This window comes from Blastomyces gilchristii, assembly GCF_000003855.2.
Source record: "Blastomyces gilchristii SLH14081 genomic scaffold supercont1.1, whole genome shotgun sequence".
NCBI lineage: Eukaryota > Fungi > Ascomycota > Eurotiomycetes > Onygenales > Ajellomycetaceae > Blastomyces > Blastomyces gilchristii.
The window spans coordinates 5,072,451-5,087,332 of record NW_003101682.1 but is presented as its reverse complement, the minus strand read 5'-3'; the positions used below and the strand labels follow the sequence as shown (position 1 = coordinate 5,087,332).

Below are 14,882 nucleotides of genomic sequence, written 5' to 3'. Positions count from 1 at the left end.
TCTGATTGACTGGTTTTGTGTCCCCTGTGTCAATCTCATGTACGAATCCTCATTCCAGTGGCAATTCCGGTGGAAGATCTGTTCAGAAGACCTTTTCATGCTTCTTCAGAAGCTTCTTCATACACTTATCCTCCTGCATATCTTTTATCTTGGTTTCCTTCACTTCCAGGTCCTGTATGACATACAGAATGCTTTCAGATGAGATCTTGTGAATCATTCTCTTTGCTTGTTGATGTGTAAGCAGATTTAACCCTTCTATACCAGAGGTGTGGAATGTCCTTCTCATATCAGTTGGTAGAATCATATGAACCATTTTCTTCCTATCAGTCAACTGCATATGGCATGTACACTATTGAATCTGCGGATTGAACCTTTGGAACCAATCAAGTTCAAGAATAAGGTTGTATTCCACATTCTGCAGCTCTCATGCTCAAATATAGCAAGACCATTCTCTGAAGTACAAGGGAACTCTTACTTTTACAGGTGATATCAAATATCAGTTATCAGATAATCTTATGTATCAGAGATTCTTTACTCAGCAGATCTCTTTCAATCTTTGAATTATATAATCATTAATATATTGTGTTAAAGCTTCTGTGTCTGCTAACACTTTTGCAGCCATCTCTTGATTCTTATTCAAGTGCCTCTTATACATTAACATTTCAGGCCTCAAGACATTGAGATGAGTGTTCACTTCATTCTCATTCATATCTCAGTCAGGAGCCTGCTTCTTCTTTACATTCACAGAATTCAGAGAGTCATCTAACACAGACATCTCTTTCACTTTGAAGACTTTTTATAGAATATCAGTGAGTATCTCTGAGCTCACTGATTCTGCTAGTTTTTTGACTGCACACACTGAATGCAATCTTTTATATCATGATTTTAGCATCTGCAGTTGAAACAAGCTCAATGCTCACAATATCAAGATTTTCACTCAGAGAATTCCTTTTTCAGGGGATTCAGTGCTTTAGCAATGACATTCAGATCTAGATTCATCACATTCAGGTGTGTGACTTGTATCATAGAAGTCTGATTATCTGTTCTTCACTGAGACATACTTGATTGCAGTATTTTCTGTCACAATTGACTCACTTGTTCCTGTATGATGAGGATGTTGTATGCTTCTTCCATCATGCCTGGTTGCAAGGTTAAGCATTTTCATTCTGCTCTCAACTCAGGTGTAAGATTATGAATGAAGATCTGTAAACAGAAAGATGTTAAAAGCTCTTCATTCAATGTGAGATAGTGTAAACTGAAGTGTGTGAAGTATGATGTAAGATTGCTCACTTGTCTACACTCAGTGAAGCATTTGTAATGCTTGTCTCATGCATTCACTTTCTCAAAGTTGTGCAAGATTCATTTGGAAAACTCATTCCATGTTTATGAGAATGAATATCACTTCAGATCTGTGAGGTTCATCTTTTCATCAGTCATTCATAATAACTTCACTTTTCCACGTAGGAATGCGGCAGATCTTAAGACTTGTTGGAATTTCATTGACTGTCTGCCTGTGAGTTCATATTCAATTCAATAATATGATTGCATCTGACTTAGCCAGCTGATTGCAGCATCATTTTTTCAGTTGTCATTGAAGCTTGATGACTTCAGCAGATCTCCTGGCTTGATATATTTCATGCTCAGATTCTCATCCTGTGCAGCAGTCTCTGATGGTGTGTACACTTCTGAAGAGGTTGTGAATGATTGTGATGAGATCTTCAGGTTCAGTGTAGTTGTCTGTCTGTGTAAATGTTTGATCTTCTGCTACAGGCCTAAGATCTGGTTTTCTCTATTCTTATTGATGATGGTGATTGCATCAGTGAAGCTCTTCATAGTGAATGCTTGATCTGCAGTGAATATCAATTGTTGTTTGACTTCTGCCTTGGCCTGCCACTGTGTACGCAAGGTCTTGATCTTGTTTAGAATTCTTGTATGTGTACAGAGCTTCAATTCTGATTCAGTGATCTCAGCTGCTTTTCTTACTGCTTCAAGTAAACTCTCTGAGAGGTTCTGCATATCTTCTGATTCAGGTAGCAGAGAAGAGTGTTGTTTATATTGACTAAAGAAGATATTCATTTCAGTGATTGATTTCTGGTTGATTGTATGATATCTATCATTATATTACTATATCATTATATGATTTCTGTTATCATTGTACAACTCTGATGATGATCACTCTTTCTTTTATTCTTCTTTTGAGTAGGGAGCAGACTTCTTTGAATCTGATTCACTGCTTTCATTTCTTTTCTCACATCTCATTCATTTGCATACATGGCATTCACCTGGGCGTGGAGTTTTCCCTTAACAAGTGAAGCAGCAGTATCAATTGAATACTCTTCCACTCACCACTTTTCATATGCTATCTTTTGAGGTGTTCTAGAACCACACTGGCATGATAACTACAAATCACTTTGTAGGTGGAATTATCATGCCCTGGAGAAGCCTGCACTTCTCACCAGTTTTTAGACATGCTATCAGATGTGATTCAAAGGTTGCTTCAGCCAGCATACGATTACAGGTGTATGCCGGCTTCTTATATATTGAATCTTGTACGCTAATTTAATTAGCAGCCGCTATGGCCCCTTTACACTTGTACGCGTATGCTAGTAGTTCGGAAGCGGCCGCGGTATTATCCGACGGTCGTACGTTCTTCCGAACCACATCTTTATGACACATTTTTCTCCCTTCTTTCTCATCTATAATAGTGAGTGCATGAGAGCATTATTCTTAGAAGATAATAAGAAGCTTATTCTGATATTTTCTAGTAAATAAATATCTTTGTGATGTGACTGTGATCTCTGTGACTATCAGAAAAGTCAGGTTGAAGACAGTGATATCAATGAGCTGCAGAAGCACTGCTCTCATTATCACATCTTCTTCTGCTTCTCTTGCAGCTGCAGTGATAGTTGCTGTGCCTTGCAGTGAGATGTCATCTCTTCTGCCAGTCAGTGTGTCTACATTCAGTCTGTTCTCTGCTCTCTTCATCACTGTTGCAACACTGCTCCTTCTCTCAGTCAATACAGTGGCATATGACCTCATGTGATCATTCAGAGAGAAACCTGGGAAGAGCTTGATTTCAGAGACAGTGACTCTGAGAAGCTCAATTCATAGTTTCTCTTTCACAGCATGCCTGAGCCCTGCTCAGAATGCTGCTGAGTTAAGTCTGCAGAATTCTGCAGTTTCTTTATCTTCTCTCTATAAGAAGGCTTCAGTGCAGTCTCTGACTAGCACTGCTACTTGTCTGTACTGTATTAAGCAGCTGAAGAAGAGGGGGATTTTATACACCTACTTCTTCTCTCACTCTTATTATTTTCATTGTATCTGTAACAATAACTCCTGTCTCTCTGTAAGTATTATCTCATAGAAAGACATTGTATCAGCTCTGATAAGAAGTCTAGATACTCAAGCAGTACAGAGTGAGAGTCTCAGAGCTTTAAGTATTAATGAATTCTATCAAGACTGAGAAGATTCCTCTTGCTCATCTGCAAAAGAAGATGAAAGTATGAATCTTCAAGATAAAAAAACACCTCAGAATGACTAATCTTAAGAAGAGATCAGTTGATACTGCTGTTGAAAGCACTGTGAAGATTAATCATTAATTAAAGAGAATCTTGCTTCAATTGAAGTAGATAACTAAGATACTTTATAAGTTAATAAGTTGATATTTTTATACATTTCTCATGCTCTTCTGTAATGCTGCAGTACTAACTTCTTAGCAGATAAAGATACTAATGCTGAAGACTTCAATAATGAAGAATGAGTTTAATGAAGATGTGATTATTGATGAGTAGACTCTGATTTCTCTTTTTACTTTTTCAGCAGACTGCAGCTCTATTAGAATAGCAGCAGTCTGTAGATCAATAATATTAATCTTTTTATTAATTTTCAATATTTCTTTTCTCTAACTACTTCAGGAATTTTATACTTATATAGTCTTATTAAACTTCTAAAAAATTCTTTGAGAGAAAATAGAAGAAGAGTACTACAGAGTCTATAAGATATCAGCTCATCATTATAAGATTATCTTTAAAAAACTCTTTAAGAAAAATAAGAAGTCTTAAGCAGTATTTCTTACTCAATATCTCTGATGTATAATGAGATAATCTCTACTAGTCATCTTATAGCTTACAATCTCTTTCTCAGCATTTTCTAAATACTTAAGCAGTTTTCATGAATTCTCTGACAATGAATAATTTTCTCATTTAATGAGATATTGAAGCTTACTGTAATATATTTACTTATTCAATATTTTCTTCATAAGATATTCAGTATTACTCTCAATTTCAATATTATTCAGCTGAGACAGCTCTGTCTCAGAGTATTGCTTATAGAGCTTTAAATAAGAAATATGAAAAACAGAATGAATTGATTTCAATTCTGTGAGTAATTTCAACTCATATACCTGCTTATTCACTACTCTTATTACTGAGAAAGATTCTAGTCACTGCTCACTGAGCTTCTTATATAATCTTATTGTCTTGATATTCTTTACTGAAAGTAGTACTTGATTCTCTATCAAGAACTTCATTGAAAGATGTTTTCAATTATAGTATTTTATCTATCACTTCTGAGTGCAGTGAATGCTTTTTATCATCTTCTTATGAATTTTATTTAAAAGTTTCAATCTTACTTTTACTTCTGATACTAAGAGATACTCTGTTCTCTGTATCTGTTCAATATTCTGACTGTCTATCTCTTTCTTTGAAATATTGTCTGTGATGTCACTGAATAATGAAGAATTATATTTATAATAAGTATAGAAAGAAGATATCTTTAAGATTGCATTCTTTGCATTATTATATACAAATTCAGTGATCAGAAGATGTTTAAGTCAATCATTCTAATAATATAAATAGAATGCTTGAAGATGCTGTTTTAGTATCTGATTCTGATATTCAGTCTGATTATCTATCTGTGAATGAAATGCAGTACTGAGGAGATGTCTTATTATAAGATAATAGTAAAAAGCTGATCAGTATTTACTGATGAAGAGGGATTCTTGATCTATTATCAATGATTTCAGAGCACTGTGATTATAAATGATAATATCTAAAAACAGATCAGTCAATTCAGAGGCTTTAATCTTTTTATAAGTAGAAATATATCTGATCATCTTTATAAAGTGATTAACAATGATTAAAATTAAGTTATATTCTTTGACTCTTGTTGACTTCAGCAGATTAACTATGAAATTCATTGATAGATTCTGTTATAAGCTCTTTGAAACAGGCAGTGACACTAACTTGCTGTATTACTTATACTATGAAATCTTTATTCTTTGATAGATATTGTAAGTCTCAACATACTCTTTGACATCTGTTCAGAGCTTGTTTCAAATATATTTATATTTTAGAAGCTTCTCAGTCTTCTCTAATCTAAAGTGCTCTACATGAGAATTATTATAATGAATTCTCAATAACTTCTGACACACTGCTCTGCTATAAGAGATGAAGACTGAATTATTCAGCAGTAGAAGTTCACATTCTTCTAGTTATCAGTGACTTAATTTCTTAGCAGCACTGTCTCACTCAGAGCCTGTCTCTTTTAAGTTTAAATCAGATTCTTTCTTCTTTAACTTCTGAATTCAAGCTGCAGTAGAGATGTTTCTCTTCTGTAACTTATCAATGAATTTCAAAAGTAGTCAGATTGAAAGATTGTAGACTGTTTCATTCTTTACTAATTCAATGATTGTAAGATATAATACAAGAAGCTCATGATTTTCAGTGTTAGTTCTCTGTGAGAATCTGAATTTTCTTTCACCTTCTATACTGAGTTGTGCAGCTGTCTTATCAGCACTGTTTCTAAGCTTCAGAGAATCTTAATCCTCTGCAGCCAGCTTCTTCTGCAGTGATGACAGAGATTCTTTTATAGAATTCTTCTCTGCATTAATGATATTATAATTGAGCTGTTTAGACAGTGTATTAGTGAGATTAAGCTGATCTGAACAGTATCAGATATAGAAATCATACTTTAAAAGCAGCTCTACTTACCTGGCTTGATATTCTGTCAAGCTCTTTGTTATTAAGAAGTAACACAGATTTGTATGATCAGTGAGAACTTACACTGAGTACTTACTATTCTGAAGATAATGTTACTAGATCTTAAAGAATTCAACAATTACTAATATTTTCTGATTATAAATATTATATCTTCTCTATATAAGTGATAACTTCTTGAAGAAGAAGGTTACTAATCTTCATTCATAGTATCTTATAGACTCTGTGAAAAAGCCTTCTTTTACAGACAATTCATTGTCTGTTTCTTCAGAGATGATTATTCTCTGATTCTTTTAATATTGAAAGATCTTCAGTGTCAACTGTGAAAAGATTTCACAGACTTTATTCTCAGATGCATCAGTCTCACACTGACTGAATAAGTCAGAGTTAAAGTGATTCAGTATTATAGCATCTGTGAAAGCTTGTTTCAATTTCATAAATATCTACACAGTGTCTTGAGTGAGAATAAACAGTTCTATTTTTCTGTCTTTCACACTTTTCTTTAACAGATCTGTAAGAGAAGTAGTAATTCATGAATATATATAGATGAATCATCTGTAGAAATTCACAAATTTTAGAAACATCTGTATCTTGCAGTACATCTGCAGCACTGACCAGTTCTTAATAACAGAGACTCAGCTTCTGTTCATTGAAATGTCATTCATCTCAATAATATAATCTAAGAAATCAATCTTCTGCATGTAGAATGAGCATTTTTCAGTGTTTACATAGAGTTAATACTGTCTTAAGCAACTTAACACTTCTCAAACATGAGTATTGTGTTCTTTCTTCATTTTTGAGAAGATTAGAATGTCATCTAAGTATACTATGTAGAAGATGTTGACAAGGCTCTGCAGTGTCTTATTTATATAGATCTGAAAGATAACTGAAGCATTATAAAGATTAAAAGATAAAACAAGATATTCAAAATTACTGTACTTGATATGAAAAGCTGTTTTTCAAATATCATCTTCATTAACTCTGATTCTATGATAGATATTCTGTATATTAATCTTTAAGAATATCTTTGCTTCAGATAATTGATTAATCATCTCATTAATTAACAGTAATAAATAGTAATTCTTAATCATCACCTTATTAAGACCTCTGTAGTCTATGTATAGACATAGCCTATCATTCTTCTTGAATATAAAGAGTATAGACACCTCTGCTGAACTCTTTGATGAATATATTCAGTTCTTTAATTGTACTTCTTTAAGATATTTATGCAGAACATTCAATTTCTTTATAGACAAGTTGTAAAGAGATCTGTACAGCACTGTTATATCATCTTCAAGATAAATCTTATATTATATCTTAGTGTCAGAAAACTTCACTGCTTCTCTTTTTAAAAAGACATTCTTAAAATCTGTAAAGAGACATTGTATATATTCATCTTCAATGATGAATACTGCTGTTAATCTTGTAGTGAGAGTGATAGCTTCTTCATCTATTCTCAAGTCTCAGTCACCTGCTACATAGTATATTAACTCAATCTTTTTCTCAAGATTCTTCTGATGAAACTCTTCAGATTTCTCTATCACTGTCTCTTCATTAGTGAGATGATATCATCACATCTGAGTAACTCAGTCAATGAGAGAATTGTTTTCTCTTAATTATAGAAGATCTAGAATGATGTTCTCATCTATAATATTAACTATATAAAGAAGCAGACTGCTCTTCTTGAAGATTTCTTCTGAGTCTGTGATTACACACTGTGCTTGAATTATGTTAAAATAGTGACATTTTATTTCATCAGTAAATTTCATATAATCTAACAGATCTATCTTCTTTCAACTCTTTATTAAAGAAAAGAAATAGAATATGAAGTTGATATTCATTCTGAAGTCAAGTAGACATCTCACTGATATCTTCTCATTTAGAGTATACATTGTGATTATAATATTAACTTAGAGATATGAGAATTATTAATTCTTCATTTCTTTCTCTTCTTTATCTTTCACAGATATGTTTGTCAGAAGAGAAGTTAACTTTAAGAAGATATCTTCTCAGTTTCTTCTCTTCTTCAGCTTCTTATAATCACTGATATAGTAATTATCAGCTCTGTAGTTAAAACAGAGATCTTTATCAAATCTTTTTTAATATTTCTTCACAGTGAGTGAAGAATCAGAATACTTAGAATTCTTCTTTACTTTCTCTATACTGAAGCTGTCACAGCACTGTTTAGATTCTGTCATGAATTACTTAGAAGAGGTCTTGTTAATCTTTTTCTCAGAGAATTGATTATTCAAATAGATTCAGAAAGCTAGATTGACAAGCTCAGTATAATTGATTAATAAACTCTGATACTGTGATATTATTATCTGCATCTTATGAGTCAGCTTTATAAGATAAACCTGTGTTTTTAATTGATTCAAATCATCAGTCAATTTCTCTCAATATTCTTCAAATCTTGTATTAAAATCAGAAGAATTCTCATTATCTTATTAATATAATATATTGAATCACTGTATCACTGTGAAGCTGCAGTTGCAGTGATCTTTAATTTAATTTAATAGAAAGTTCTTGAATTCTTTTCAAGTTATAACAGTATTGATACACTCAAGCTCTCTCTTCTTAATAACTCAAGTAGTTGTAGAGATGTCTTCAAGAAGGTTGATGATATAGATTACTTATATCTCATAAGTATTATACTGACTCAGATTAAGATGGAATTTCTGTTCAAGAATACAGATAAAGCTGTGAAATTCAGACAAGATATTTCTCTTATATCTCAGAGAATCTTCAACCTTAATCTCTCTATCTTTATAATAGATATAGATGTGTAGAGGCTGTGATGATAGTAGAGCAGTTGAAGAGCTCATGTTAAAATGTGCAGTGAGTTCAGAAATCTCAGATTTCTGCTAAAATAGAGATGTACACACTCTAGAAGATGATGTAGTGTTTCTCTCAGAGAGTGAAATTAGATTGATCTCAGTGCAGATATATAAGATTATATTAATCTATTAGAGCTTAACTGATTCAAATATGTAATCAGATTGAGTGATTTGAATTGTAATATGACAGAACTGAAGTGATGACTAGTTAACAGTATTATATAGAAGTAGTTGTTTAAGAAGCTGTATAAGTGAGCTTGACTATCTTACTTAAATAGTGAGCTTATAGACTATAGAGTTATTGCAAGAATATCACAGATATAGTACTTTGTATACTAAGAAGATTGTATGAGACATGCAGTAACTCTTGTATATATTTCAGTAGAAGAAAAGAAACAAATCACTGACTTCTTTGATAAGAAGCCAGTATCTAGCTATTCTATATAGACAATGAGCAGATACTCTTCTCTCATTTCACAAGTGAGAATAGTCAGAGTGATATCTCAGCAGCATCTCATTGTCAAGAAAGAGTAATCTGCTAATCTTATATAGAAGTGAGATTCTCTTATTCATCAATCAGATCTTTCTATGATATACCTGAATAATGTTATAGAGTGGTTGGAAACCGGTTCAGACAGAATGAAATCATCCGCATCAAAGTGATGAGCCGTGTGGAACCGCAGCGGGGCCTTGGCGCGGCCGGGAGTGTGATAATAATTTTCAATAAATGAGCACTATATTATGATATTATGTAAGTGAGAAGTGATTTCATAGTCTTATTTAATGCCATTCTCAATAATGAGATCAGAATGAAAATGTGACTAAGAATTCAAACATATTCTTTATTCAGAACTAGATTTTTATTTGAAAAGTGAATCTGAGATCTTTAATATTTGAAATAACATGATTTGAAATTAATGTGATGAACACAAATTATGATCAGAAGTAATGCTTTTAGACAACATGATAACTGTAAAGTTTGATTCTGGTCTCAGACACAGTTACACAGTCAGTCTAAGAAGACTTACAGTAAAGAAGAAAACTGCACTGCTTAAAGTCAGAGACTGATTTGAGAAAGATATGAAATTAACTGCTAGTCTGAAGATCAGATGCAGTGACAGAGCTGAGAAGAGTGAAGACACTGTTATAAGTGATAATATCTCTGCTTCATCAGTTAGTAAAAAGTAATCAGAGAAGTTATAAGAATACTTATAAGAAGCTCAGCAGCAGTCAGATATTATTTACAAAAATATTGAAATTGAAAAAATTTTTATTCTTGAGAAGTTCTTGAATTAATATACAGATATTGTCAGAAACACTCTCTCTCTGTTATCTGAGTGAAAACACTTTGTGAATAAATGAAGATACTCACAGTTTATAAGAATAAAAGCTGTTATAGAAAAAGAAAAAAGAAGATGAGATTTCACAGACAGATCTGAGATATTTATACTACTCTAGAGAGATTTATTTACACTATGAGTGATTCTATGAAATAGTTAGATTACTCTAGTAAATAAAGAGTGATTATAAATTACAGATCTGAACCTTTTTATATAACTATAAAGAGTAATTACAGACTATAGATATCTTGATTCTACAATTCTACAGAGTTAATAAAAGAATGAAAAATTCCTCACAATTCTACAGTGTCAAAGAACAATGATTTGTAAGAATGAGTGAAAGATTAACTTGTAAATACTTCTCTTTGATAAGAATAATCTTACAGAGAGTGATTTATCTATGAGATAAATCTATGTGATAATTATATAAGAATCTTATGAAAATAATTAAGAGTTAATCAGAACTCTTCTATATGAAAGATGTGAGATAAATCTGTATAGTAGTCAGAGAAGAATCTGTAAATTATAAAGAATCTTATAAAATAAGAAACTGAGTAACAGACTCTTTTCTCTTTATAATAATAAGAGATTTTTCCTCACTGAGATTTTTTATAGATGTGAAGAGTTTTTAGTGAGTATTACTACAGTACTGAGCTGATTCTATAAAGTCACTCAGTGAAAGACTTTATAAATGAAGTCTTAAAGAGAGAGAAATATGTAAGAAATCTTACTTCTCACAGATTCTTTATCTCTATTTCTATCTCTTATATAATTAATAAAGTTAGTAACTCTTAACTATACACAACTATATAGACTGAAGTTTGTGAATACTATTCATAACTCAGCTTAAATACTATTATATATTTAATCTCTACATTTTACCTTTCTACTGTGAATACTTTTAGTAATTAACAGTATATATCACACCAAGCTGCAAACATCTGAATAATCGCCTGCGAGCACTTATTCTTACATATAAACTTATAAAAGCTTTTATAGATTATGATTTAATAAGTAATCTTAAGTAATTACAGCTTAAGAAAGTTTTTTTTCAGTTTATAAGTATTTCTAAAGATTATATCTAGAGACTTGATTTAAGAGTGTTTATAGATAGTAAGCATTTCTTAAAGAAAAATAGCTTAATTTTATAAAAGATACTTAAGAATGTTCTTCACTAAAATTAATTTATTTATAAATTTGAAAAGTTTCTCTATTATAAATGTAGAGAATAATATTCTATAAGTAATTAATAAGTTCTTTAAAACTTCTTTTATAAAAGTTATTTATAATTCAGATAACTGCTTCTGAGTGTCTGTAGTAGAGTTTATAGAGATTAAAGTATATAAGTTTCTAGTTCTTTCAGTTATAATAGACAGTTGCTGACTGACAGAGCTTGAAATATAAGAATAAGTGCTTATAGATAATTATTCAGGTATTTACAGCTTGATATAATATATACTATTAACTACTAGAAGTATTCACAGTAGAAAGATAAAATGTAAAGATTAAATATATAATAGTATTTAAGCTGAGTTATGAATAGTATTTGTGAACTTTAGTCTATATAGTTATGTGTAGTCAAGAGCTGCTAACTCTATTAATTACATGAGAGATAGAAATAGAGATAAAGAATCTGTGAGAAGCAGAATTTCTTACAAGATAATATAATAACTGTAAAGTTTAATTCTAGTCTCAGACATAGTTACATAGTCAGTCTAATATCAAGACTCTCTGCTAAGGTCAGATAGTGTTCAGAGAGTAGCTAATTATTATTATTATCTTCATTATCACTGACAGAGTCACTTTTATACTCACTGTCTGAAAAGATGATATTTAGTATAGAGAGAGTATTCAGAGCAGATCTGATATTCATCTTACTTCTACTTTACTTATCAGACTCAGTTAAATAAGAGAGAGATATCATAATCAGAATAACTCAAGAAGAGAGCTGATAGAAGAGAGTGGCAGAAACAAGTAATGAAAGACTTAGACACTTTTCTGAATAGAACTGATTACTGACCTGATAGTACTGTGAAGAAGAAGAGAAAAGAGAGCTGCAGACAGCATAATAAGAGTGACAGAGACTGAAAACAGAGAGAATAACATAATTCATGATCTGAAGAGAGAGTCAAATCTGACAGAGTGAAGCATCAAAAACAGCTCCTCTCCCTCTCAAAAGAAGGGCAGTGAGTGCGCGAGGATGAGCAAGAGTGGTGACTGAAAGCCATGAAAATGCACTTTTAAAATCGTGGCCACGCGTGGAGAGAAGGGTCGCGGCTGTGGAGATAGATTCACGTGATGATTGAGGTTGGGCGGTTAGCGGGAGGCCGAAAGCAGCGGTGAAAACAGCCATTTGCAGCCTCCGGCCAACTGTCACATCGTTATATAGAGTATATAAATGATGTAAACTTGATATAGAAGTAACATATTATAACTATAATTTGATAAGTTTTTATTAACTGAGTTCATAATTCTGAATAGTTAAAGGTGTTAAAGTAAGTTAATTTATATTTATTAGTTATTACTGAATGCTATATTAATATTAAGCAGTTATATGTAGTATGTATGAGTTTCTAAACTATTATAATTAACTACTAACTAGTTAGTTATATCATGTGATTTAGTGTCTTAGAAAGTTGGTTCCACTTACAATGATTCCCGAGCGAGTAATTCTCGAGCCTTCTATTGGCCGCCGAGTCGGGCAAGATTTGGGTGACTAATCCCGTTTTTTGCCTCCAAACTATGAATACCCGTCCATCCGTGTCTATCTTGTATACCCCAGCTTCAAATCCTTCATTGTTGTTGTTCTCTCTCTGCCTCTGCAGTCTGCACCGTTAGTAGATCGTCTTCTTGTCTTCTTGTCTCGGCTCTGTTCTCCATAGACCAAAGATGGCTTCTGCCGCTAGAACTTTCACCAGGGCTTTCGCTCGTGCAACCCCTGCCACCTGTACTTCTTCCTCTATCCGAACTTCCGCTCGCAATACGGCCCGCTTTGCCCTTCCCGCTCAGACATTCCGAGGTGGATCCCGCAGAGGGTATGCCTCTGGACCTGAAGCAGGAAAGTCTTCGAGAAACTTATATATCGGATTGGGCGCTGTCTTATTTGGAGGTGCTGGCGCTTTCTACTACTTCAATAGCGATGGGCTCAACGCCGCTGCTGCCAAGCCAACTGGTCCTTTTACTCCGACCAAGGATGATTACCAGAAGGTATACGATGAAATCGCGAGACTTTTGGTAGAAAAGGATGACTATGATGACGGCAGCTACGGACCTGTAAGCCAAAATTCACCTCCCCCTTTCTCGCTAGCTTTCCGGTCTCTAACTTTGGGTTGCTTTTGAACAGGTTCTTGTCCGACTGGCATGGCACGCGAGCGGTACCTACGACAAGGAAACCGGCACTGGAGGAAGCAATGGCGCCACCATGCGCTTCTCTCCTGAGAGCGACCACGGGGCGAACGCTGGCTTGAAGGCTGCTCGGGATTTCCTTGAGCCGGTGAAGGGTAAGCAAAGAAACAAACCATTCATAGCGTTTGTTGCGAGTCACCTCGCTAACTCATGTATTTAGCTAAATTCCCTTGGATCACGTACTCCGATCTTTGGACTCTTGCTGGCGCTTGTGCCATTCAGGAACTGCAGGGACCAGTGATTCCATGGCGCCCCGGCCGCCAAGACAAAGATGTATCTGCCTGCACACCTGATGGACGTCTTCCCGATGCTTCCAAGGACCAGAAACATATCAGAGCAATCTTTGGACGCATGGGCTTCGACGACCGCGAGATGGTCGCTCTGAGCGGTGCTCACTCCCTTGGCCGTGCCCATACTGACCGGTCTGGTTATGATGGTCCATGGGACTTCAGCCCCACTGTCTTCACCAACGAATTCTTCAGATTGTTGGTTGACGAGAAATGGAACTGGAGAAAGGTACGTGAAATATGCAAATAACTGTTCCGTCAAATAGAACTCAGGATGCATGAACTGACCATGACAAAATTTCAGTGGGACGGCCCTGCCCAATTCACCGACAAGACCACCAAGACTCTGATGATGTTGCCAACCGACATGGCCCTTGTGAAGGACAAGGAGTTCAGGAAGCACGTCGAGCGATATGCCAAGGACAGCGATGTATTCTTCAAGGAGTTCTCGGATGCGTTCGTCAAGCTCCTTGAACTTGGTGTCCCTTTCACCTCTTCGGCTGAAGATCGCATCCGATTCAAGGTTTCGAGCGACTAAATCAGCGAGTTTATGCCTTACGCACGTGCGAAGCAGAAAATCTTTTGGCTTGCAATCGATTGAGTCCCGAATTATTCCTTCATTAAAACTAATTATTTTCTTTGTGGCCTGCCGCTGTCATGTCTTTCTATGGTTTCTTTCAATCATTATTTTCCTTATTATAGCTGTTTTACACCGAATGCTGTACAATTCAAGATTTAGATTACACAGATCTCTCTACTCCTGTTCGACTCAGTAACGAGCATACCTCGTTGCACGTTTGTACAATATCTCTCTTATGTTCTAGCGTCGTTTTTGAAGCAGGATAGATACTACCAGGGAGAGGGACCGGACGAGCGAACTAGGAAATGCGCGGGGTTGGATAGAAGATAGCTTAGTTTCTTTACAGTCTTATATTCAGCAAAATCAAAAGTGAAAAAGTAGATGTTCAACATTCAACTATCTTCCAAGTACTATTCGTGTTTTGTATTCGCCATTGG

General features: G+C 34.2%; 2 protein-coding genes across 2 annotated transcripts; one reads left to right on the top strand and one right to left on the bottom strand.

Annotated features, from left to right (window-relative positions):
* Positions 1-1,764: 1,764 nt before the first annotated feature.
* On the bottom strand, positions 1,765-2,016 carry BDBG_16141 (uncharacterized protein; the record flags this gene model as incomplete). The annotated part of the gene is made up of 1 exon (XM_031724147.1): positions 1,765-2,016. The coding sequence occupies one exon, from the start codon at positions 2,014-2,016 to the stop codon at positions 1,765-1,767; it is 252 nt and encodes an 83-aa protein (XP_031575885.1).
* A 10,858-nt stretch (positions 2,017-12,874) lies between these two features.
* BDBG_00576 (cytochrome c peroxidase, mitochondrial) lies at positions 12,875-14,877 on the top strand. The gene is made up of 4 exons (XM_002629284.2): positions 12,875-13,446; positions 13,517-13,673; positions 13,739-14,094; positions 14,170-14,877. Exons 1-4 carry the CDS (start codon positions 13,063-13,065, stop codon positions 14,401-14,403), a joined length of 1,131 nt encoding a protein of 376 aa, XP_002629330.1. The 5' UTR covers positions 12,875-13,062; the 3' UTR covers positions 14,404-14,877.
* Positions 14,878-14,882: the final 5 nt, after the last annotated feature.